The 26,357-nt window shown below is 37.1% G+C and overlaps 1 protein-coding gene across 13 annotated transcripts in view; it reads right to left on the bottom strand.

Annotated features, from left to right (window-relative positions):
• Positions 1–19,259, bottom strand: part of ntrk2a (neurotrophic tyrosine kinase, receptor, type 2a) — a 106,271-nt gene extending 87,012 nt beyond the window's left edge. For all 13 annotated transcript variants that reach the window (XM_038305690.1, XM_038305703.1, XM_038305740.1 and 10 more), the window contains exons 1-5: positions 18,866–19,259; positions 16,892–16,966; positions 13,339–13,410; positions 12,814–12,882; positions 10,358–10,500 (exon numbers count right to left, since the gene is read on the bottom strand). In XM_038305690.1, coding sequence (XP_038161618.1) covers positions 10,358–10,500; positions 12,814–12,882; positions 13,339–13,410; positions 16,892–16,966; positions 18,866–19,119 — 613 coding nt within the window. In that variant the 5' untranslated portion in view covers positions 19,120–19,259. The remainder of the gene's footprint in view (positions 1–10,357; positions 10,501–12,813; positions 12,883–13,338; positions 13,411–16,891; positions 16,967–18,865) is intronic.
• Positions 19,260–26,357: the final 7,098 nt, after the last annotated feature.

Below are 26,357 nucleotides of genomic sequence, written 5' to 3'. Positions count from 1 at the left end.
TGTTGGTCCAATTAAAACACAGGACACGTAATTTACCAACAATGAACGTGCAGGAGCAGCCAAACACACACCTAGCAGAGAGTAAAAAGAAAGATACACAGGGAAAAAAGTTCGAATTCAATCTCCCTGTCCCCTGACAGATGGTTACACCGATTACTATTGCATGTCCATAGCCGGCCAGGAACTAAATTGATTGGACACAGTCTGAAGCCTCTGTCAAAGCAAAGACACTGGTGACTCTGTGTTTGTCTCGAGCTTTGACCAGGAGATGACCTGGGTATAACCAATCAGCCTCAATAAGGACCTTGCCACCATTGTCCACATGTATAAACTCTGTGGGTAGAGAAAAGAAGAACACAGAGAGGAGAGTGGAGAAATAGGCATTGACAGATGCTTGAGATAAAACTAGAAAGATTTCTTATCAGCTCCAACCCGTCAACCTCTTCTATCCGACAGCAAAGCGCTTATCTGAAGGGAAGCCCACTCAATCACCATGAGATACTATAAAAACCAGTCATGTTGCCAGTGGCAGGCCTGTATCAGATTGAACTATATTAACAGCCTCTCAATGAATCAGCTTTCTACAGCCACTGCAACGTTCTGCAGGTTACATTACGGATATGGATAAATCCCTGACCACACCAAGTGGAGATGAGGAACAGTTTAAAGTAATTAGCTGAACAAGCTTCATGTGAAGCAGTCTTTTCTGTTCACTGTACTGTTCAGCTTGCACACAATAATCAACCATACATGGAAATTCTTGCAGAAACAGAGAAAACAATATAACATGCTTTTGCCTAATGTTATTGTTTCCAGAAGCAGCCAATAAGATGAAGCTATTGCATTGACATTTGAGTTGCTTGAATTGATACTATACCCCTTAAAAGAACACCATGGAGTGTGTTTGCTTCATTCTATAACATTTTAAAAACTAGATAAAGCTGTTGAGAATAATCAAATTTGATCATGCAAACATGACATTATTTTCTAAGCAATCACTGCGAATTAGTTAACTTTAGATCTATGAAATAAAAACAAAACGGAGGTAATAATCTTCAGACTAAAGAACATCTGCAGGAATAAAGGACTAATATCCAAGTAGGATCTAGAAAAACTTATCCCTTCATTTATCTTTTGTAGAATTGATTACTGCAACAGTGTAACAGGCCTACAAAGTGCATCAGACAGCTGCAGCTGATCAAAAATGCTGCTGCCATTGTTCTCACTAGTACTAAGAAAGTAGAGCACATCAGCCCGGTTCTGCAGTCCTTACACTGGCTCTCTGATTACATAACAGATTTGTTTGTTTGATTTTGTTGTATCAACCTCCCAGACAACACAGGTCTTCTAGCCCCAGTCTACTCTGTACACCCAGAACTAGAATCGAGGCAGGCAGGGGGAAGCACGAGGTGGCCATTGTCCGGTCTACCGTCACCGGGTCGGGTGCGGTCGCTCAGTCCCCCGCTGGCTTCCTGCGCCCGTCCAGCCCAAGAGCTCACGGCTCGGTTAGAGTGCCCAGTGTGTTTCTACTACATGCTGTTGCTATGATGCGTCTTTGCTCTGCAGCTTCACTTGTTGTAAACCAACCAATCAGTTCACAGCTCATCTAAATATTCATGATCATACCATCAAAGGAAGAAAACCCGTCGTTTCATTCTGAGGCTTATAAACAGGCTTGCATTAGGGCTCATAGAACAGCAAATATGCCATTTTCAGCCCAACCAATGTTACACACCCTATTCAGAGACCTTAAGGACCAACACCAAATACCCTATATAATCATTCTAGGACCCCTATAACATTTTATTGATCTCATCTTCACGAGGCAGAGAGTACTAATTTTCTTGCAGCTTATTGTACCACATCCTTAAATTTCAAACACAGGTGAAACAAGTACAAAAGAACTCGAAGAAAATGACATACATCCCAAAACACCTACAGTAAAAACAAAGCAAGATTTTATTTCAATTCTAATTATTCTATTTGTTTTGCAACAAACTCAAACTACTTTATGCACACATATTCAGTTTATACTCAAAAGCATATATTACTCTAAACAAAACATTCAAATTTAGTAGCACAGATTCCAATTTTATCCTCGTCTGAAATGGGGCCAAGTTTAATTTAGTTTTTACCATGTATTAAAGAAAGAAAATTATGAACTTGAGCCACAAATTTGTGACACACTATTGCTACATTGAAACACAGCGACAAAAGCATCACATTATGATGCGTTATTTTTTAAAAGTGTTCATAAGAGTTGATTGGAAGACGGATGAACGTAAGTTAGGGGGAAATCTGTTAGAGCTTGAAGCAGAGAGATACCCTCCAGCAGGACGACTCGACCACAAACATAAAGGCGGGGCCTTACTTGACCTTAGTTCCATCTGACTTTGTTTAATCTATTTTGAAAACAACAATAGTCAAAGGTTTTAATTGCTTAATATGGTTATCTGGTCATTTCAGATCCTCCCAACACTTGTAGCAGAGGTTCTTAGTTCATAGCTACATAAGATTGAAGAACAAATTTCTCTGTCCATCTGTGATATTCTAAGTTAAACATAAATGAAACAATCTAAATAAACAGCTTAAAGTCCTTGTATTTTTTTTTGCATGATTCATTTTCAAAAAGATGGATTCGTATTTTGGAACAATTTGTCATACTATTGTTTATTATAGTTATTAGGTATTGTTTTATAGTTATATTATAATGCTAATTCATTTTTGGACATAGCATAACTTACATTTTATTTGCTTTGATTCCTAAATTCTAATAAAAAGAGTGTGGATAGCTTTCCAAGGATGTACCAGGAGCATTAGAAATTCTAATTTTATTTTACATTTTTTTTTCAAAATGTAATGCTTCCTGCTTTAATGAATCTAAACCATTTTGTGTGTGTTTTCTAGTGGAATGCATTAAGTTAAAAAGCTTTTAGTTGTAAAAAAACAAAAAAAACAAAGGCTATGTACAAGGCACTTGCTACTTGTGTGATTCATTACCGGTAGTTGTAATTTGTGCATTTTAAACAATCTTGTTTTTTTTTTTTTCTCTGGCTTTTTTTTACAAGATTTCAAAGTTAGCTTGGGAGAATATGTTGTATTTTCTATATTCAAAGTGGCTTGCATTTTTTTCACTTATTGATCATTTATAGGAAGAGATGCCTATGGAACATGTATCTAATTTCTACAGCCACAAATGCTTTCTAGATCAATAATTTAAAATAACATGCAGTATCACACAAAAATGAGTACATACCTCACATTTTAAACCCATTTTTTTGTAAACAGTTTATTATAAATTTTCATGGGTAACTTTGACAGAATGTTGGCAGTAAAAATGTCAACAAACAAGTGCACCCTAGATGATGTCCAGATTGGGCTCAGTAAGCCATTTTTCCTCCTCAGTCTCATTCGATCTAAGTCCGTTAGTTAAGAAAAACATCCAGTGTGCTTTCATTTGAAACTTTTGCCACATAAAATTTCGGAGAAAAAAAACAAAACACCCTTCGAGTAGCAAACAGCAGACAAGCAGAAGATTTCTCATAGTGACTCAGCACTAAAGCTGTAAGTCTGTTGTTTGTCTTGTGTGTTAGAACACAATGAAACAGCTGGTGTTCTCTACGGTCTAAAATAGAGAAATGAAAAGTGCAACGAAAAGATTTTTAGATTTGAGATGATTTTCGATTTCTTTTTGGCATTCATATTGTGACCTGGAAAACTGATCATTAAACCAGTTAGGAGTTTGATGGCTTTTGTCTGTTTTTCATTATGTTTAATATATCTTTAAGACATTATTCTTTCTTGTTATCTTTAGATATTTACAATATTTCTGCAATTATAACAAAATATATTTACAAAAATGTGATAAGTTATATTTAAACATGTAAATTATGTTTACAGAAAGAAAGAGTTTTAACATTACTGCAATTTTGGTTATAATATACTGTATTAGGTTTTTTGAATCTTTTTAATAACAAAAAACTTTACAGTATTTCTTCAGATGTTGTAAATTTAACCCTTACTGCCCAGCCTTCTGCTTGGTTGTTTACCTTTATGTGTATCTGCATAATACTTTTTTTTTTTCTTGCTTTTGGAAAAAGTCAATATTTACACTGAGGAACAGTAAAGATAATTTCTACTTGAACTGCTTAAGCTATGAAACAGGACTGTTATGTTTCTTCATGCACTAGTTTTGTCCCATTCAAAATGATCTAACTGCCATAAACCTAATGATTTGAAAAGCTTTGACCAACTAAGCTTTTCAGTTGCTAAAGCTGCTCATAAATCGCTAAAAGCTACTCCAAGAATTTCTAACCTTATAATGAAAACAGGAGACCCGACTGTTTGAAGGACATTACAAAATAAAACCCTTTTTTTTTTACCTTTAACTGTTGCTATAAAACACTTATAGAAACATTTCAATAAATGTCCATCTTCTCTTTAGGTTGAAATTGGTTGTTGCATCTTATTTAGTTTTTGTTCTTATAGCTGTATAACTGACTCATCTTTGTCTATCAGAGTGACTCATCAAGTTTCTGTTTATAGAAAAACCCCACATGTGAATATCATCTCCTGCCACATACTCTAAGATGATGCCATCTGGCCTTGTTGGCTAATCTGTGCCACCATTTAAGGCTTGTTCTTATATGTGCCTAGATTGAAGATGTTTAGGGTCAAATTCCTCCCAGACAAATGGATGAAGTGACAGCTAGATAGACAAATGTAAAAAGAGACAGTTGAAGACAGGCAAACCTCTCTGGAGTGGTCTAGTAACTGGTCTGCTTTTATCTACGCATTAATAAAAAAAAAAGCTTTCCCTCCCACATATTCATATTTTTGCAGTTTTTTGACATCCTGAGCTACAAGACAAGTAGGCTTGGGTCCCCCAGCAGTCCTTGAACACAGAGTGGTACATGCCAAACATTTATTTCTGTTTATTCTACTGACCAAGGTTTGCTACTAAAAATCACAAATCTAGATTTTATGATGTGTTTAAAGACACGGCTTCTGGGGCTGTTTCGTCCATTAATAGTCAGGGTATTGGCATAATTCTATTGTAATTCCAAATCTTTTACTCTAACCTGTGTCTGTGCTGAAATGCGTTGGGTATTACGGTCATAAAAAGGGAGCATATCGGCCTGATTTCCAGAGTAAATGGTGACTTTTTTAAGATTAACAGCCTTCTCAACTGAGTTATGCTAGCAAAAAAAGCCCTGACTAAAAAGCAGTGCTTTTTAAACTATACTTTTTTTCCCACTAGACAATAATAAATAATACATATTAATACATTTTCAAGAAGTTGACCATTATGCATTCGCTTGCTGTAAATTATTTGCTTTATATTAGGGCAAACATATAGTTAAAATACACATCTCTGTGCATAGTGAGGATATGTCTTTTAATTATTCAGTTGAAGGTGGGCTCATAAATCCTGGTTGGGAACTTCCAACCTTTAGCCAGTACTTCATTGGTGAACTATGCAGACTTCAGCAAACTTAAAACAGCCCAAAAACATTCTTTTTTTTTTTTTTTTGTTAAATTGGTAAGTAAGGCACGTACCACTGATAGAGTGTTAGAAGCAAATTATGCAGTGCTGAGGAGTTCATAAGTTTTATGTGTCAGTTTTATTGTTTCAGACAGTGTGAGCCTTTTAACACCTGCAACTATCTGAACTCTGCAATTTCTTATGTGTCACACAGTGGATTAGATTTTATATTGCATGAGCAGTGCTGTAGTAAACTCAGAATGGTAATAAACTGCATCAGTCAGCTCCCTTTTCAGCAAGCTTTTTAGAGCACATATCTGGCAGTATTCAGTTGATGGACACACAGATAGAGATCGGTGTCAGCCCAGCCCCGGGGCTTCACTGGGCATTTCCTCTCTTTTGTGCCTCCCTCACAGTGTCAGTCAGAAATGCTCACGGACACAGAGACACACATGAACACACATGAAGCACTCCTTTCCCTCCATGCCCTCCTACTCATATGTCACTCAACACGGGGGTGCCCTGACCACTTCCCAAGGGGCCAAGCTGGGACTATGCTAATGCCAAAAATAACCTCTGTTAATGGAGGGTATGCAGAGGGGAGAGATCAATAGGAGTTATCAATGACACTATTAGCTTCCGGTAAGCAGACTTATTGTTTGTGTCCTGAGTGCCCCGGGCAATTTCTGATAGTTTGCACTGTCATTAAAGACATACTGTAGTAATAATCCATCTTCATTCATCATCAGATTTTTTTGTTTTGATTTAGCAAGAAAAGCACAAATGGCAAATGTTCAAGCAAGAAAACCCCTAAATCTATACTCCTGCTGCAGAAATCCTAAGTGGCTTCTGCACTGTTTTTCAAACAGATACAGTAGTTACATTTAATAGATCACCACAAAAAAGAGCATAGGTGGAATAATTACTATTTGGATGATGACAATGCAAATGTAGCAGCAGGGCTCAACAGCCTGTTATTGAAAATATAAAACAGGATATTTCCAAAAACAAATTTCCTATTGGGAAATAAGGGATGTGTAGTATTTTTTTCTGCATTAGGCTTTTGTCTGAAGGAGCTTCCAAAGCTAAGGATCAAGGACACAACACAGTTTAATCCAGGGCTATAACAGACAGCTCTACAGAAACAGCGGCTAACCAGTCAGGAACAGCAATATGCTTCTGGGGCTAATAAACCCATAGAGTGTATTTTTATGTATTCTCTGTCTCTGCTGATGACCAGTTACTGCTCTCTCTAGACATTCCAACCACAATAAAAAGCTGCAGCAAGGATTGTTTGTTCATGTCTAAACCAAATCATATATTTCAAATTTATTTTCAAAATTTTAAATAATGCTATTAGCTTAAATTGACAGGTTGTATTGGTGTTTATTAGCAAAAATCTAGCAATGCCTTAATAAATACATAGTCTGTGAAAGTCTAGTTACATCATATAAAAATTGAGAGCATTTTCATATAGCTTAGAAGTAGTGGTGTATAAATACATAAGGGGCGGTGCACGCAATGGGAGCATGTTGTGCCACATTTTTTATTAGAGAACCCGAAAGAGGACAAACCTCTTGGCCGAGTTAAAACAAGCAAAAACAACTATGTATCATTCAATCTTCCACTTTGTATGCAAGAGGCAAAACAAACAAATCAAATAAAGGTAAAAAAAAATTAATAACCAGGAAAAAATACAACATTGGTGCAGATTTTATCAGGTAGAGGCAATTTATGAGGGAGTGAACTTCAAAGTTGACACTGAGGTCACACGCTTCCTATTGATAGGTGCAGTGATTCAACATAACACTGAAGTTTATTTTGCTGTTATGTTAGAAACAAGGCAGATAAGGCTAGTTTATTAGACTACATTGGACAAGCTCAGATGCAACAATTATTGGCTGTTGATAGTAGATGTCACTCCGCGGCTTCCTAGTAGATCTCAAAGAGAAGGCCGCGCCCCAGTCTGTCATTTGTATTTCATTTAGAAATTGAAATTTATTTATGTCACAATGGAGAAATTAACTCTCTGCATTTGACCCATCCCCTTGGGGAGCAGTGGGCTGCCACTCTGCAGCGCCCAGGGAATAGTGTGGGGTTAAGGGTCTTGCTCAGGTACCCAGAGTGCAGGTTGTGGGGATCGAACTGGGTATTTGCAACCTTCTCAAAGCGCAAGTGCACTTCTCTAGCCATCTAGGCCAACACTCCTCCTCTGTATTGTACTGTACTGTATTGTACATACTGTAGATGGTGATAAATCTTACACATTTTCCCTTTAAAGTGACCTTTCACAGCAAAATGACATTTAAGCAAAAATTAAATCTAGAAGACTCTTATGTCCCTCGTCCAGGCTTCAGCCAATCAACGATGACCGCACCTCCTCCGAAGCAAATCATCTTTCAAGATCGCCTTCATTTAGCTCTTGGACCAGCTTCTCTCTGGCATTGGCAGCGAATTTTCACCCACTTCCACCCCATCTCCTCACTCACTCTCAGACAATTCTCAGTCCTACTCACAGTCTGGCTATTTGCACCACTAGTGTCTGGGGAGGACTACTCTAATTCTTTTCTAGGTTACTCATCCAAGCTAATCTCGATTAAATGCATTGAAGTCTTCTGCCGGGGCCTGAGTGCCATATAACTTATGTATTTCATTCATGTTAATAAAACCTTTCTAAGCACAGCTTTTCTCTGTGTAAGTCTCTACAGATTAAAATTACATTTGGTGGTAATAAAATTATCTACAGACAAAACTACGCAGTGCAAGTAGCAGATTATGTTTTCACAACACTGTTTGAAAGCTACAGCATGGCATTGGTAAACCCATACTTGTAAAATAGACCTGCTTCCATTCACTGCTGTAATGTCTAGAACCCTTTCCTAAAGTTTTAACTTTTATTGCAAAATCTGTGTAGACCTGGGTTTTCTCAGAGTAGGACACCAGTCTGTCAGGTCTACAAGTTAATATCATTACTTTACAAATCTCATACTCATACTCTTGCTAGAAGCTTTGATATCATAGACATGCTTTTAATCTGCGTGATGTGTGGGTAATACACTGATCCCATGATACTTGGTTTGTTTAGAGTTGTTTCTATATATTTTAAAATATCACAATATGTTAATTATAAAAACCAAAAGTTTTTTTAGTTTGAAAGAATGATATAGGTCATATTTATGATTACCCAAAAGAATTCTAACAGCTTTCTTATCAACAAAAAAAAAAAAAATCAAACTCTATATCATTATGCTAAATCAGTTTTATTCTGATACTGATAGAATGCTAAAATGAAAAAGGATCAAGAGTTGATCCAATGCAGACTTTTGCAGACGGTTCAATCTGTAATTTGACCCTGTTTATGAGCAGAAGAGGGTCCAAAAAAAGAAGATTCATGAAAAATTCATGCTGTATATATACAGCAGACAGGAATAAAGTATCAATTAACTGCTGACATTTATACATTCATGCTTGATAAACATTTCCTTATGCCAGCAAATAAAAGGCATAAGGCCTGTAGAGGTTTGCCTTACAGTGAGAGAAAACTTATGGGTAAGGTTCATAATACACTTGTGCATCAATCTCTGCGCTGTTAGATATTTATACAGACACATTATTCCTAATAGCGAATGCATATACTGCTTCTGTGCATGTTTTAGTGGTTTTTTACAGTTAAGTGGATGTAATAGGAGTATTGCAGTACAATGTTTTCATGCAACTCACTATATATATAAACTGGAGAGATTATTTTTTTGATGCAGTGAACATTATGATGTCAGAAAGAAAAGAAAATGGACCACCAATAAAGGACAAAGTACAGATGCTCCTTTTTTTCCTTTTTCCACATTGTCTAGAGTTAATCTTTTTTTTTTTCTTGTAGTGTCCTTTCATAGCCAACCAGCAGGTATTTCCTATGATTTGGAACATCTCTGAGAATGTTCTTATTTCTTTACCTAATCAAGTCCAACAAACTCCCTATATAATTTTGTAGCATAAAGCAGCAATCAGCATCTACACTCCAATTCCTTCCGTGCTTGTTGTTTTTTCTTTCCGTTTTTGCTCATTTCTCAGGGCATTGATGTGTAGGACATCACAGCTTTCCCTCCTCCTTTTGTGCGTATGTGGAGGGGTGAAATTAGAATATACAAGCTAAGCAAAGCTCTGTGTAATTGAAGTAAAGTGTGGGCAGCATTTTCCTTGCAGCCTGTGCAAACACACACACTCATACACACACATAACAGCAGATACAGATAACTGATTACTGCAGAGGCTGTTGTCGCTGTGTGAATTGTGTTCTTTGTACTGTTATTCTCTTAGGTGATAACAGCAAAGCTTCCTTATTCGCTCATACATTCCCAACACCCACTGTGAACTGACAAATGACTTTGCATGTTTGGTTCACAGTACCAGTTCTCAGCCTGAGCTTAAATACTAACACTTCCTGGCAACATGTGATTAAGATTGCATTAACACAGAAAAGAAGCCAAATATTTCTTCAAAAAGAGGAACTTTGTACAAACATCTCGATTAAGGTAGCTTAACAGTAGGTTCTGAACAGCTTGTGGATTTTTCTTTTTTCATTCTTTGCCTCTTTGCCAATTTCACCATCAAATTGAGGACCAGATGTTGCAAAGTGAGGACATTTTGCCAGTCCTCACTTGCTATTTTGCTAATGGATAGGTTTAGAGTAAAGGTGTCAATGGGTTACGGTTAGGGTGAGGTATGCATTGGTAATGGTTAGGTTTAGGGTTAATTTTAGGGTTAGGGCATAGAAAGGGTTGAAAATGACTGAAAATCAAAGGAAGTCAATGGGAGTCAACAAATGGTCCTCACTACGATGGCAGAACAAGTATATGTGTGTGTGTGTGTCCCCACCACAGTTAGGCAGTGTCAGTCTTGACAGTGGCTTGCGAGCTCCTCCATCCTCTATGCAGCGCAGGTCCTGTGCTTCCTCTCCTAACCACAGCTTGATCCACATGTTCTCACAGGAGCAATGCAGAGGGTTCCCTGACAGGATTCTGGATGCACATAAACACACACAAAGTGAAGAACCCTGACAAACACTGAGAAGCAAAATAAGAAAGTGTAACCCAAACTTAAAGGGTAACTTTTTGATCTCCTCTTTTGACCATACTGAGAAAAACCTAAGATATTTGAGGTAATCTTGTTTTTAACGGGTCCCATTAATATCCTGTTTGCAAGTTAACCAAAATGCCCCAAACATGAGAATCATAAGAACTTCCTACAGTTATAGTAAATAAACTGTTTACTGCCTTTTCGACTGAAATAAGTTTGACAGCTCTAGCAGTGTTCTGTTAACAAAAAGCTCTAGTTCTTTGTTCCTGGGATCCTATGCAGAATTTTCATTAACATGTATGCTATATAGTTAAAAACGACATTAAAAAGAGTTTCATTATTGTATTTCTATTTAATTTGGCAAATCGATTTCTTTAAATTTAGAAGAAGTCATATAGCATTAAAACCTTTCTTCCAAATGTCTCATTGATTAGCAAGTATTTTACAAAAAGCAACAAAAATGCTACATAAAGTTCCACATATCCAGATGAAGCAGAATTCCACACCTTTCATCCTAAAACACATGCGCTATTTAGACTGAGGACAATTAACAAACAAAACACACATATTAAAGGTATTGTGGAGGATCTTCATGAATTTTTTAAAAGACTCGCCCTCTCCACTTAAAAAGAAATTAACAAGCACAACCCAACCCGCTCCAAAGTAAGAATGTTTATTGAAAGCGTGCAAGACCATGCATAAGCCCATTTCTCCTCGTGCACGCTCTGTTTAAAAGTTGCTGTTTACATTGCTCATACAAGCTTACTTTCCAAAAGAAGATTTGCAATTTTTTCACTATGTCAGACTCATAAGAGAACGTAGGATGGCCTTATGTAAACATATCACCAGAATGATTGACAATTAGGAGGACTACTTATTGTTATGATCCTCCTGGAAAAAGAACATCTTCCACTATACCTTTAAGGAAATAATAGAACTAAACACTTTACAAAATCCTTTTTATATTTGCATACTCAGACCAACATTTCCTACATCTTTTTTTATATGTCAGCATACAGATTTTGAGGACAAACCATATCGGTTCACAGATACGGATGAACAGTAACAGCGGGGTGTTTGCAGCCTAAGGAGGGCGTAACATCCTTTTTTTAAAACTTGGTATGGGAAGTTTTGCAGGGGAAAATGTTGAAAATAGATGAGAAAACTTCCCTGTACATCATCAAGGCCCCTTTTCCTGCTGCTGACGACATTTACAGGAGGAGATTCATCAGGAGTGCCATTAAGATCAGGACAGGCCCAGCCCTCACCCTGCTGACTGTATATATCATTACACTACTGTACATGTCAGTTTCTAAAGATAAAGCTCGGGTTTTAGGTTGAGAAATCATTGTCAAGGTGGAGTAGTCAATTTTTTGAAATACTGTTGATTGGTCTTTAATATTGTTTTTGGGTAGAGGTGATCAACTCATCTGTAATCATTTAGCAAAATAGGGCTGTTGTTTGAATTATTGTCATGGACTTAAAAACAAAACCAAAAACATTAGTCTCTAATTTTTTTTTTTCTAGAACTGTATTTTGGATTTGGGAATCAGAATTTTGAGAAATATTTCAGTAGAATGCGCAAGTTAATTACATTCATTTGGTGAAACTATCGCTAAAAAATTGGAGGAATGGGGTTTTTATATATTAGTCCTTCTCGCTCTTAAGACCTGCTGACTTTTTCTCCCTCTTGAGGCTTCTACATTGGAACGTGTTAGCTCATTAGATTGCCACTCAGAGACAAAGACAAGCTGTTTCCAGATGTTGCTATTCTTTCTGCAGACAGATATAAGAGCTTTATCAATCCTGCTGATCTAATTCTCCTCCAGAAAACCCAATTATATTTTTCCTGCAAGTGCAAACCAGCTCATTTAAGAGGATTATGGGAAGTTCAGAGAAACTGTTTCACATAATCAGACACTATGAGGTAACTGTAAATGTTCTCTTTAGGAAAGCATGGGGGGTATATTTTGCACCTCAATATACTATCTAAACACTTCTCACAACAATGAGAGACATTGATCCTGACAGGTATTTTATGAGGCATGCTTGTTCAGCGGGATCCTGATTGCCTTTTGATCTAATATCTTTGCCAGCTAAATCTAGGCTTTAAAACAATCTTTTTAAAATTGACAGAAAATAAGCCCAAATTAAAACTTTAAATGACATCAGAGATCCTATCCTGTGTGTGCCAGTTTATCTGAAACAGATAAACACGTAGAAGAAGGAGATAGTGAAGGTTTCAGTTAACTCACAGATATGAGATGTTGAGGTGCTTGAATACCCTCCAGTCGAGGGATGACAAGTTGTTGTCTTTCAAATTCCTGGAGATTAAACCAAATGTCAGTAAATTGCATTTAGTGGAAACATAACATTCAAATACTTTACCAAGTAAACCATTTTGCCCACACAAATGTTCTCATTTAGCGTTTTTGCCCAATCAGGAAAACATACTTTCAGTAATTTTGCATCCAATTTAAATAAATAAATAAACCTTCATGTCTTTTCTTGCCTTGGTGGCTAATTCTATTGTAAAAATAAATATGTATTTTACATGTTGCAATACTGAATAAAAATGATATTATAGCATACTATGTTATATAATCATCAGACATATATAGGGTAAACCGCAAATTCAAAACTGCTCTTTTAGCTCTTTTAGCAAAATGGAAATTCTTTCACATATTCATATCAAAAAGTCCCTGATAAAAAAGCCTCAAAGGGTTAATAACATATTTCGCCAGTCTTTGTGATTTTAAAAGAAAACGATTTTTACTTACAGGTATTGTAGCTTTAAGTTGCTCTGAAACGCCAGCTTCGATACATATGTCAGCCTGCTGTTGGTCACCGTTCTGACAGGGCAAACAATCACATCAGTATCATCAGAGTACTTGAGAACATTAAAAACTGACATATCATCATTACTGATTGCATGAAAAACATTGCAGTAGATTATAGGGCACTTTCTGGGGTATTTAGAATAAGAAAAAAAAGCTTCCAAAAAGAAAACATTTCCAGAAAACAAGCCTACTGATCTGTAATGCATTAGTAGAGAAAGACTTTAGAAAAACGCTGCTGTAAATCAGGACACTACATGTACAATAAAAAGATAAAAAGTCGGTGGAAAGCTGATAGAAATGCATTAAACTTGAAAATCAAATAATCCAAGTTGTATCTATACTGTCTGAAAAAACATAATGAATTTCATAAAAAGTAGTTCATGCAGTTAGCACAAAGTAATCTAAAATCTTAGAATATTTAGATTTGAAGTCATTTCCATTTAACCAAGTTTGTTTCTGGAAGAAAAAAAGTGTAAATATTTGTGAATCTGTTTATCTATTTTGCTTTTATTTAAATCAAATCTCAATTATCAAAGGGAAAATATAACATGGATTTACATTGGGCAGAGCCAAAAAAAAATTTATAAGCAGCAAAAACTGTTTCATTTCAAACTAGCCTAATCAGAGTGTACCAACATAATATATATACAGGTGCTGGTCATAAAATTAGAATATCATGAAAAAGTAGATTGATTTCAGTAATTCCATTTAAAAAGTGAAACTTGTATATTATATTCATACATTACATACAAACTCATATATTTCAGATGTTTATTTTGTTTAATTTTGATGATTACAAATGACAACAAATGAAAATCTCAAATTCATCATATCAGAAAATTAGAATATTGTGAAAAGGTTCAAAATTGATGGCCCCTGGTGCCACACTCTAATCAGCTAATTAACTCAAACCACCTGCAAAAGCCTTTAAATGGTCTTTCAGTCTAGTTCTATAGGCTACACAATCATGGGGAAGACTGCTGACTTGACAGTTGTCCAAAAGACGACCATCGACACCTTGCACAAGGAGGGCAAGACACAAAAGGTCATCGCTAAAGAGGCTGGCTGTTCACAGAGCTCAGTGTCCAAGCACATTAATAGAGAGGCGAAGGGAAGGAAAAGATGTGGTCGAAAAAAGTGTACAAGCAAGAGAGATAACCGCACCCTGGAGAGGATTGTGAAACAAAACCCATTCAAAAATGTGGGGGAGATTCACAAAGAGTGGACTGCAGCTGGAGTGAGTGCTTCAAGAACCACCACACACAGACGTATGAAAGACATGGGTTTCTGCTGTCGCATTCCTTGTGTCAAGCCACTCTTGAACCACAGACAGCGTCAGAAGCGTCTTGCCTGGGCTAAAGAGAAACAGGACTGGACTGCTGGTGAGTGGTCCAAAGTCATGTTCTCTGATGAAAGTAAATTTTGCATTTCCTTTGGAAATCAAGGTCCCAGAGTCTGGAGGAAAAGAAGAGAGGCACTTCATCCACGTTGCTTGAAGTCCAGTGTAAAGTTTTCACAGTCAGTGATGGTTTGGGGTGCCATGTCATCTGCTGGTGTTGGTCCATTGTGTTTTCTGAGGTCCAGGGTCAACGCAGCCACATACCAGGAAGTTTTAGAGCACTTCATGCTTCCTGCAGCTGACCAACTTTTTGGAGATGCAGATTTCATTTTCCAACAGGACTTGGCACCTGCACACAGTGCCAAAGCTACCAGTACCTGGTTGAAGGACCATGGTATCCCTGTTCTTAATTGGCCAGCAAACTCTCCTGACCTTAACCCCATAGAAAATCTATGGGGTATTGTGAAGAAGAAGATGCAATACACCAGACCCAACAATTCAGAAGAGCTAAAAGCCACTATTAGAGCAACCTGGGCTATCATAACACCTGAGCAGTGCCACAGACTGATCGACTCCATGCCACGCCGCATTGCTGCAGTAATACAGGCCAAAGGAGGCCCAACTAAATACTGAGTGCTGTACATGCTCATACTTTTCATGTTCATACTTTTCAGTTGGCCAACATTTCTATAAATCCTTTGTTTTTATTGGTCTTCAGTAATATTCTAATTTTCTGATATGATGAATTTGAGATTTTCATTTGTTGTCATTTGTAATCATCAAAATTAAACAAAATAAACATCTGAAATATATGAGTTTGTATGTAATGTATGAATATAATATACAAGTTTCACTTTTTAAATGGAATTACTGAAATCAATCTACTTTTTCATGATATTCTAATTTTATGACCAGCACCTGTATATATATATAAATAATGGGCCTAACATCCATATTAAAAAAAAAAAAACTAAACACATACTAGATATTCATGAAGCATAATATAATAAATATTGACACCTTAGCATATTTAAAAGCAATAATTTATAGCCCTGGGTAATAAAAACATTAAATGAGTTTAGCTGTTGTTCTTCTTTAGATACAAACCTTTCCCTTAAAAAAAAATACTTCTGAACAGAGGATGAATTCTGTATTTATCATATTTAATAATAATATCTTGAAGTTAATGTTTCATTACTGTGTTTTCATGTCAGTTTATGGTTAATATATTAATAATTAAAATGTAAAATTAGTTAGAACATTCTAGAGAATGACTGCTGCCATCCTATGTTTTAGATTGGAACTGCTTGTTTAACTACATCCACAAGGGGACAATAAATCATCTGGGATGGGCAGCCCAAGAATAAACCAATGATTGGCAAAGGTTGGGCCATGGCCACCCCTTCCCACCCTGTAGCTCCACCCCTGCCCATTACAGAAATAAAATCTTTCTTCTAAGTGCTGACAGGCTGATTTTGGTTGTTTTCAACAGTATTCATGGGGATTTATATTTGTTAATGGGATCCCAATAACTGGAGTTGGATGGCCTCTCTGCCATAACCATTATCTTTACCTCTCTTTACTGATTGAAAATGGGACTCTGGCCATAGAGCTCTTCCGTAAATCTGCCAGAGGTCCGAAAAAATATGGCATATTGGGACACTCTTGTGTAAACAATGTGTACTTGGGTTTAAAAAGAACCATATTAATTTAGTCACCATCCGCGTAACTGAGAACAATGTCTTTATTACAGCAATAAAGCTTGTCCTTTTTCTTAATAAAAGATTGCTTTATTGGTCTTCAACAGATGAGCAATAATTATCGAAAATAGGTTCACTTTATGTAACACAAAGCTAGGAAGCACCAACAGGCCCAGGTCTGAGATTCAAACTGAACTTAGTTTTATTAAGAACTAGAAGTCTCTTCATGCTGTGAACATGTTCTGTAACTGAGTCCAAACATTATATGAATATATATCAGCTAAACACATACACTTGGTATTAATTTCTTAAGCTAAAATAAGTAGTTATACCTATTAACTAGTTAATAAATATGTTTATAAACTGTTAAAACAAAAAGACTGTATTTTGACACAGAATTTTACACATTTACAAATAAATGTTCTTTCTTGATATAATATCAAAATGGACTCACAGGTTCCTGAGGTTCTTGTAGTAGTGCAGGTCTTTGTCGTTAATGGAGGAGAAGCTGCTCTGATTTGCGATGTAACTGTCGGGGAGACAAGCGTGCATAACACAAAGATAACTTGTTAACACGGGGAAACGTAGACAGAGACTTGTTGACAAGACATGTTAAGCCTTCATAAACACAGATCTTTTTTTTTTTTAATACATTTTTTAAGTGACTGCAAATGATGCACAGCGCACATGGAAATGTTGCTGCATAGCTTCTTAGAGAGGGGAAGCAGATGTGTCCTCGACCTTTTTCCACAGCAGGATCTGAGCAAAACACTTGACCCGTTTGTGTTTGAGGGACCAGCAGGAGATGCTTTGCGAGCAGCTCCCATGTGTGCCTGAAAAGCACTGAGTGAGCATGTTCTGAAGAGCAATATATGTACTTCTCATATAATACAGCTATGGGATTAGATGTCTAACATTTCAAGCTAAGCAAAACACTAGGAGAAAGCCAAGAATGGGTTTTTCACTGAGATACAAGAGCTGTATAGCAGTGATTGCTGTTTGGCTTAAATACTCTGGCTATCTCCACATAAAACCCTCTGGAAATCAGGCTTACATTTACTATTTTATTCTTTATTTCTTTGCTTTTTCTAATCATGCACAGTAAGTAAAAAGATTTTGAATGAAACATTTACATTTTAGTGTATGTAGAAATGTTCATACAGATAAACATTGTTTCAGTCATTTCTCAGCTGATCTACAACAGTAATAGATTATATTTTCTTCAAGCACAGGTAAATATTGGGTCCTTAGAGGTGCACAGCAGGATAAATAGTTGGCTGATTTGACGTGCATGGTCATAATTATATGCCTAATCTGTTCATTTGTGCTTGTTTGAAATAATAAAAGCCATAAAATGTGCAAATCTTTTCTGTATAAAAAGTGTTTTGAAGATAAGGTATAAGGTAACGATTGATGCTCTAAGCAATATTTCATAAGTCTATGTAATATCTTTTTTTTATGCCATTTTAATGATTAAATACATTTTGCATTGAATTTCATTGAATATATTGGCCAAGAAATAGCATTTTGTAAAATTATGACAGATATAACACTTCATTACCCACTGCATTCTAGAGTAATTGCCCAGTTTGGACTGGAAGCTCATTAAATGTTGACCAAGTGCTGACATCTCGATGCACATAATAAAGAAAAAGAAAATCAGGACATGTTAGCAATTATTAGAGACCAGTTAAACCATCTTCATGGCTTTTTGCAAGGTCGTTTTGGGTTTAAACTGCAGCCAAACGCTCTATGATTGCTTCCCTTGCTCATTTAAACCGCCTCCAAGGCTTCTCCAAGGCCAGTGATAAGGATTGCTTCTATCTGACTTAAGTCATATCAACAAGGCCGCTTTTACCTATGCCAAATTTTTTTTAAAAAATCTGCTTTTCTTATCTAAAATGCACTTCAGCTCCAAAGGCAAATGTATATACAATTTTTTTTCTTTGAGTAAAAAAAAAAAATCGTTGCATGAACAAAATCCCCCTTCAGCATCCTGATCATTCAAACGAACTCCTATTATCCATCTTGTGAAGTGTCTGTGCCAATATTTGGACTGTGGTGTCTGATGAGAGCGCAGCCAAACCACACAAACGCAAACAGTGGTGGACCGCTTCTTATGCATGAAGCCAATCAGAGATAAGATTTGTTTTAAACAGACTTCCTGTGAATGATGAGTGATGCTCTCCGTGATGACAGACAATTAAGTGTGTTATGCAATGCAAGTTAGGCACTGTAGGTCTCCTGCTTACATTCCCGGACAATCAGAAACAATAAGGAGCAATAAGACTCATGCATGATTTTTTTAAATCCTCTCCATCCTGGAAGCGTCCTATAGTATCCAGAGGCTGCTTTATGGACTGGCATGTCTTTATTCGTTAGGAAAGAGGCTAAACTGAGATGCGGTGCTGTCATCTTCCACACTCACATGTCGGTGATGTTCTCCATCTCCGCCTCGCTCTGCAGGACGGGGAACGCGCTGATCCCCCGCTCCGGATCCACGCAGGAGATCCTGCTGCTGCTGCAGGAGCAAGTGGAGGCGCATGGCTCCGTGGACATCCACGGCTCTCCCGAGCTTACAGTCACCCCGACCGTCACGACCCACCACCAGAGGCACTGCCACGAGCCAGAGGTCCCCAGAGCCGAGGGGAGAGCCCAAATACCGGCTCCCGAAGCGCGCATCTCGGGTGTGCCGACTCTCAGCTATAAGGCTCACAGAAAAGCCCCACGGCCCGGCCCAGGTTGGCTGGGATCAGCCCCGGTTCGGCCAGTCAAGAAGGAGAGAAGGGGGGAGAGATAGGTGGAGGTAAAAAAAAGAAAAAAAAGAAAAGCAGAATCCGATGCTGAAGAGAAGAGACGCGGTAAGGAGAGGCTAGAGGACCATCAGAGCGCACCGAGATGACAGACGAGACAGAGAAAAAGGTGTGAAAAGAATCAGAGGAGCTGCGTTTTCCTCCAGAAGCATCCGTCAGACAGTCAGTCAGTCAAAGTCTCACTGCCACAGGGGCGCTGTGTGCCAAGCAGGAGCTCCCCCCTTCTCCCTCCCTCTCTCTCTCAGATGTCACTGACCGGAGTGTCCTCGGCACAATGTTCTCTGTGTGCATAAATGTCTGCTGCTGCTGCTGGTTTGCTAGCTGCTCGGATGAAATGCGCGGCGCGCAGAGATGAAGTCTAGGATGAGGACAGATGAAGGAGGAGACATGCATGGGAGAAGGGGAGGATTGGTACCTGCATCAAAGCGGATCATGTTTAAAGGGAGATGCTATTGATCTCTGGTAAAAGAGGAGATGCTCCTTGGTCTGTTCTTAGGAGGATCTTGGAAATATTTCATTGCTTTAAGTCGAATCAGCAACATGGATGCCTCTATGAAGCTGGATTAAATTTTTGTTCATGAGCTATCAGCTATTTAAAACAAGGTTCCCCTAGTTATTGGTGGTACTTGTCCAAAATTGACCCTCTGTCCCCTATCCATGGTTTGCTTGGATACGTGAACAAGAATTGACTATACAGCTGAACATGTTTTGCTTAACCCTCATAAAATCCTCATTAGTTAGATAATTACTAGAACTAACACCTATGAAGAGGCAAAATTAGGCTGAGCTTTCAAGAAAGAGAACCACCCTGTCAAGGGATCACACTTGAAAAAAGGCAAAACAGTTTAATTGAATACGTAAATGAAAACGATAAGAAACAAATAGTCAGCTGCATGATTTAAACAATAGAAAAGCTAATCCAAGGGTGAAGAAATGTAGGTGAGCCAACAGAAAAAAACAAATAAATAAATAAATAAATAAATAAAGCTGTTGAATTAGTCTCTTTATGTGATAAACAATATTAGTCAGGAAATAGTGATGTCCAGGATGGGGGGGCCTGAAATGATCCTAGGATGGATTCAAGTGTGGAAGTTTGACAGAAATGTTGCTTCTCTGTATCAGAAAAAAAATCAATTGATGTGGTCCAGGCATCTCATCAGGGTGTCTAAATGAACTCTTACTTCCATCCATCCGTCCATTTTCTTACACACTTATCCCAAGTGGGGTCGCGAGGGCAAGGGACGGGGTACACCCTGGAGGGGTCGCCAGTCCATTGCAGGGCAACACAGAGACAAACATGACAAACAACCATTATCACACACACTCACACCTAAGGGGAGTGTAGGGAAGCCAATTAACCTAACAGTCATGTTTTTGGACTGTGGGAGGAAGCCAGAGTACCCGGAGAGAACCCACGAATGCTCAGGGAGAACATGCAAACTCCATGCAGAAAGACAAACGCTTACTTTTGGAGGATTAATACCACCAAGAGGATACTACACAAGTGGAAGAACCAGAACAAGGTTCTGCCACTTGTGGTGTGAATATATATCCGTCTTGCTTCAGAGTACCTTGGGGATTGCCCGAAATTACATATAGATGGTTTGCAGGGAGACGGATGTCAGTGTTTCCTGACCTGGACCTGTTACTCCATCACATGACAGACAAATAAAGAAATGTTAGCAATCACCAATCTTTTTCAGTTGCTCTTATGGGTGTGCTGTACAACAGGAGATCCAAAGCAGCAGCTTTGTTTTCTTACTCCTTACACCGACACTGGCTTTCCCTACAATACTGACAGAGGTAGATAAAATCTCCCTTAAAGACTTTCTCTCATATTGCTGCCGTGAGATCATTGCCTGAATGAGATTTAAGAGCCTGTCAATTTAAAGGCTGTAATTGTCATAATCGTTCTCATCAACACTGTGGTTGTCATTATTATCATTCGGTTGTCACGCTGGGCCTCTCTAAACCTGCATACAGTTAATTAACTCAAATCAAAGCTGTCCAAATTAGACTGTGTGATTCTTTCACTCAAGTACAATTGTTCAAATCATTATGAGGGAATGATAAGAAAATATAATGGAAGGTAATTTACATGCAAATATTCAGCTAAACAACTTTTGCAGACTCCTCAATGAAAGGACAGTAGCCTAAACTTCCAGGCAAGACATGAATGAATGGCAAGACAGTGAAACTAGTTGCCAGTCATCAAGGTTTTTATCTGAGGCTCATAGCTTTACTGACTCGAATCTATATGTCATCACAGAGTGGATGCCAGTCACTCTGCAGAGACACATCTCTTTCAGCTGGCTGTATATCTAATAAGAGCGGATCTATCGTTAAGACGGCTGAGGGACTGAAGGACAAAGCTACTTCTCTTTAATCCGTCACCTTGCAGCTGAGGGACAGAGGATGACAGCACATCTGCCTAAGAGCAGCAGCAGCAGCCACCCCAACATACTGCATCATGTAAGGATGCCTCTCCAGCGTCCTGTCTCTCCCTGTGCAGCTCAAACATGACGTTTGCACTGACGCACAGCCAGTGCTGCTGAATAGGCAAGCGTAATTACGGAGCTCTGTCTGTGTCTTAACCAATCTGGATGCCTGCCTCAGAAACTGAGTGTACACGTTCCACACAGACAGAACATGGTGGGCGGACCAATTAAGTCACTGTAACACAAACAGAATACTCCAGTTGCTCTCTGTTCCATCTGAAATCTGACAGAGGTCGTAGCTTGAGTTAAAGGTCTCTGACATTTAACAAAGTAATATGTGCTGACACATAAAACACCAATTATTATCAAGTTCTCGGTCATGATATATCACAAATAAGGTTTTAAATCATGCAGGGTCTTTACTCTTTCTCCACCCTGCAGGTACAAATTAAAATGTTAATGTCAAACGTTAAAACTGTGTTAGCAATCGGCTCCTAAATAGTTCAATCAAAGCTTTTAATTCAAATGTGTCTTTCATGTGAGTATTCTGTTGGTAATTTGGTAATATACATACCCATATATACATGTATCTCAGTGTGTGTGTGTTTTTTTTTTAAGTGTAATGTTCTTTTTGAAACCTAATCTAATCTCCTCTTTTTTAATATTTTCAAATCTTATTAAATCACTATTGTGATTTTGATTTCATTGTTTTAATATTCAGATTTTCTGCTTTGCAATCTAAAACGAATGCTTTATTTTGCAACTCAGCTTGCAGTGAGCACTCCACGGCTCACCTGTGGAGGCACTATATAGGAAGCAGTATGCAAAGTCTATATAGGAAGCAGTATGCAAAGACTAAATTGGGGAATAATGTCAGTATGCTGATGCTGCTGAGTGTCCCATGAAGGAGAGCCAGATCTTTATGGATGCTGGTGCGTCTACCTACCATGCGGCAATGCGTGACTTATGTATTGTAGGCTATGTGTAGTCTGACTAAATCTGCATCATCTCATCACTGATGAACCCATGACTGAGTTTAGTGATATACTTTTCTTATCTTATAGACTCACAGGGGTATAAACTTTATAGAAAAGCATTTAAATTCTGTGTTCTTGTTGATTTTCTGTCTCTGTAGGGATATTGTGTCTAAAATATGGTGAAGTAGTAAATATAGCTGTGGTTAAATGGATGATTACTTTTACTTCTGTATCACCATTGCATATGAATTCATTAATCCGATGAATCGTGATTAATCGATTATTTAAATAATTGTCAACTAATTTAGTTATCAGTTAATCATTAAATGGAGTCTAGACTGTAAAATATGCCTGTGGCTCTTATAGCGACCCACTTAGAGCAGCAGTTATATCACGTTTGTAAAAAAAAAAAAACATGTACATTTTGCATCTAGGATTTTATTTTCACCTGGTTTCATTAAGTAAAAAATCTTCTTTAAGAAACCTTTGGTTATCCGATTATTAATTGATTAATCAAAAAAAAATTATCGACAGATTGATTTGCAAAATATTTTTTAGTTGCAGCCCTAAAATCGTGTTTCCATAATTAACAAATGTGTTTGTTGCTTTTAGTTGACTTTGTTAACATCATCTATTACATTACACAGCTAATATCAGCTGTGTAATTCATTCCAGTGTTTCCATCAGTCACTCGGAAGCCTAATCCAAATGATACTGGTATGATGTAATAGCTTTCTTGTTACATCAAAGTTATCTGTCTGCTTTTTAACAGGATACCAGAAACTAATGTTGTATGAAAGTAACCTGTTTAAATATAATGATATGGGATTTAATGGTATTTTGTGTTTAATCACAGTTTACAATGTTGTTGCATCGGCATTTAAATCAACTTTTCTCTTGGATCATTAAGTCTATCATAGCTGCTGAAGTCCCCATGTAGAGCTGAAGGGATTAATCTGATTAAATAATAAAATAATTTGTAGATAGTTTGTTTATTGAATAAACATGCTCATATATTATTCCTGCCTTTTTGTTTTTTTTGGTTTCATAAAAAAATAGTTCTGATGTTGAGGTGAAATTCCCAGTCCTTCATGACAACCAGCTCTGTTTTAAATGAACGCCACTTTTATTTTTAATCCTTGTCTTAATAGATCCAAATGTGTTTAACTGGTTATTGATCAGCTATCCGCCGCTTCATGTTATATTTGTTATATTTGATGATGCGTAATAAAGGCTCCATTGCTGCCTAAAAATCAGGTATGTTTGTATTTCAGTGACTGATTTTGCTCTTTGAAATGTAATTGCCATTAAATTGTTTTCTATTTTGTAAAAAAACGAAGTATTCTGCATTTTCTCTGCAGTTTTATAATGAAAAAGCTATTTGTTTTAATATTAACTTACTAGTTTAGCGTTTCAATCACACAGTTAACTCTTGTTTCTTCACAAATACATGTTATTAAAAAACATGTAAATGTCCTTTCATATGCATTCAGTGCATGGTTATATTAGAGATTGAGAGTACTGGCTTAGACATAGAAAAATAAATATAGTAATTTGTAAAAACTGCCCCCCTTAAATAAAATCTTGTTTTAAAATTATAACAAGTGTTATTTATTAAAAATAAAAACTTATTTAAAACAAAACCTAAAAATTATGTCTTGAAGTTATAGTATAAAAATCTAATAAAAATAACTGCATTTGCAGCCATTGAAAAAACAATCTCATCAACAGTTACCTCTATTGTTCACATGGACCTTTGCATGACAAGCAAATCAATTTTTTTCTGTTTCTGCAGTAGAATAGCTTTTCTAGTTTTATTAATGGGCTACTTCAAATTTTGCTTCTGTTTTTTTATATTTAAATATCATATACGTAGTTAACAGAGAGCCTAAAGTTTTTTAGGTTCAAAACATAAAAAAGAACTCAAAGCAAACCGTGCGTTTCTTTGGGAGTTCAAATTAGTGACACTGTCATAAATACAGACTTCAGATTGATAAATGGTTCATCAAGATGACAAGCTGTAGAATAGAGCAGCATTTTTCTTACTAAGGGAATGATACAATAAACCCCATCTGCTCTACTATCTCAATCCAGATGTGGGAAAAACAAGGTTAAAATTAACCTAAAATATGCAAAAAAGTATGAGCAATACAGGTGTTCAAACGAGAAGTATTTGAAAACGATGTGTTATTCTGTGTGTAACATAAATTAATTTTCTATCTGAACTGAAAATGACATTTACCATCTGCCTAAGAACAGAATGACTGCTCCCCACCCTACGTTGCCATTTAGAGTTGAGTGAACCTGTTGTAAGTCTCATAATGTTTTACTGCACTGACAAATGATACATCACTGCTCTCTACTGGGGACCCAGAATAACTTAGATCTGAAGACAAATCAGCCTCTATTCATACAATGCTTTTTCAAGTATTTACTACAACTTATACATTTAAAGACTTTATTTCTGATGGAGTTCATTGTAATTTAGCAGCACAAATTGTTTCACAATTCTAAAGTGTCAGCACTTTATTTATTTGTTTTGCTTTTACAAATAGAAATTAAAAAAGTGTTCTTTTCAGATGTATTTATGCCCTCTATATTCTCAAGCTCCTAAATACAATCTAATTTGATTATAATACAAACCTGTTTGGTCTGAAATGGCCTCAAAGGTTGATTAGAGAACATCAGTGAACAAACAGAATATTAAAGACCATTAAACAGAGCAGACAAGTCAGGGGTAAAATTATGGGGAAATGTAAAGTTTAGAGGGAATGTTGGTCTAGAGGTAAGAGCAGTGCACCTGCGCTCTGTGAAGGTTGCAAGTTACTGATTGGATCACCACAGCCTGCACTCTGGGTCACTGAGCAAGACCCTTAACCCCACAATGCTCCAAGGCAGCCCACTGCTCCCCAAGGGAATGGGTTGAATGCAGAGTGAATTTCTCCAGTGTGGGATTGATAATGTTCAATTAAAGTTAGTTCATTAAACAGCATCCAAAGCTTTGAAAATCTGACAGAGCACTATGACATCCCTCATTCAAAAATATTCATATGGCATATCTACAAACTTAACCAGACATATCTATGTCTCTTCAACTCTTCTATGCTTTTTGAAATAGAAGAGTATTGTTTAGAGAAGCTACTTAAAGGTCCATGATAATTTTGGAAGAACTGCAGAAATCCATAGTGCAGATGGAAGAGGCTCAAGAAAACTATCAGTTCATATCAATATATTATGTACTCCACATATTTGGCATTTAGACGTGTGAAAGGTGAAGCAGGGGAAATATATAAGTTCACATTTAAAGTTTGCTAAAGACATGTAGGAGGCACAGTAGGCATGTGACAGAAGATTGTCTGGTCAGAATAGTGACTTTTGCAGCGATAACCCAGTCTTTGAAGTGGGGGGATGGGGGTACATGCACGGCTACATGCATGTTATTAGTGTTTGAATAAACTAACAAGTTGACTAAGATAAGATTTTTAAAAAAGGACATGGCGGAGTAGCTCACAGCATCTGGATCACAACTGTAGCAACCAGCCACAGTCATTTATTTTATTTTTGAAAGAAATATCAGAAAATAAATTGTTAATTTCTCCAGACACACTGGATGAACAAAATCATTTCCTAATGAATGAACTCTTTTTTTTTATATATATAAATTTTAGACTAAAGTGCAGTTTATTGTGAAA

The sequence above is a fragment of the Cyprinodon tularosa genome, unplaced genomic scaffold (assembly GCF_016077235.1).
Source record: "Cyprinodon tularosa strain WSP-4 unplaced genomic scaffold, ASM1607723v1 ctg115, whole genome shotgun sequence".
Classification (NCBI taxonomy): domain Eukaryota; kingdom Metazoa; phylum Chordata; class Actinopteri; order Cyprinodontiformes; family Cyprinodontidae; genus Cyprinodon; species Cyprinodon tularosa.
This window is presented reverse-complemented; position numbering and strand designations above follow the sequence as displayed.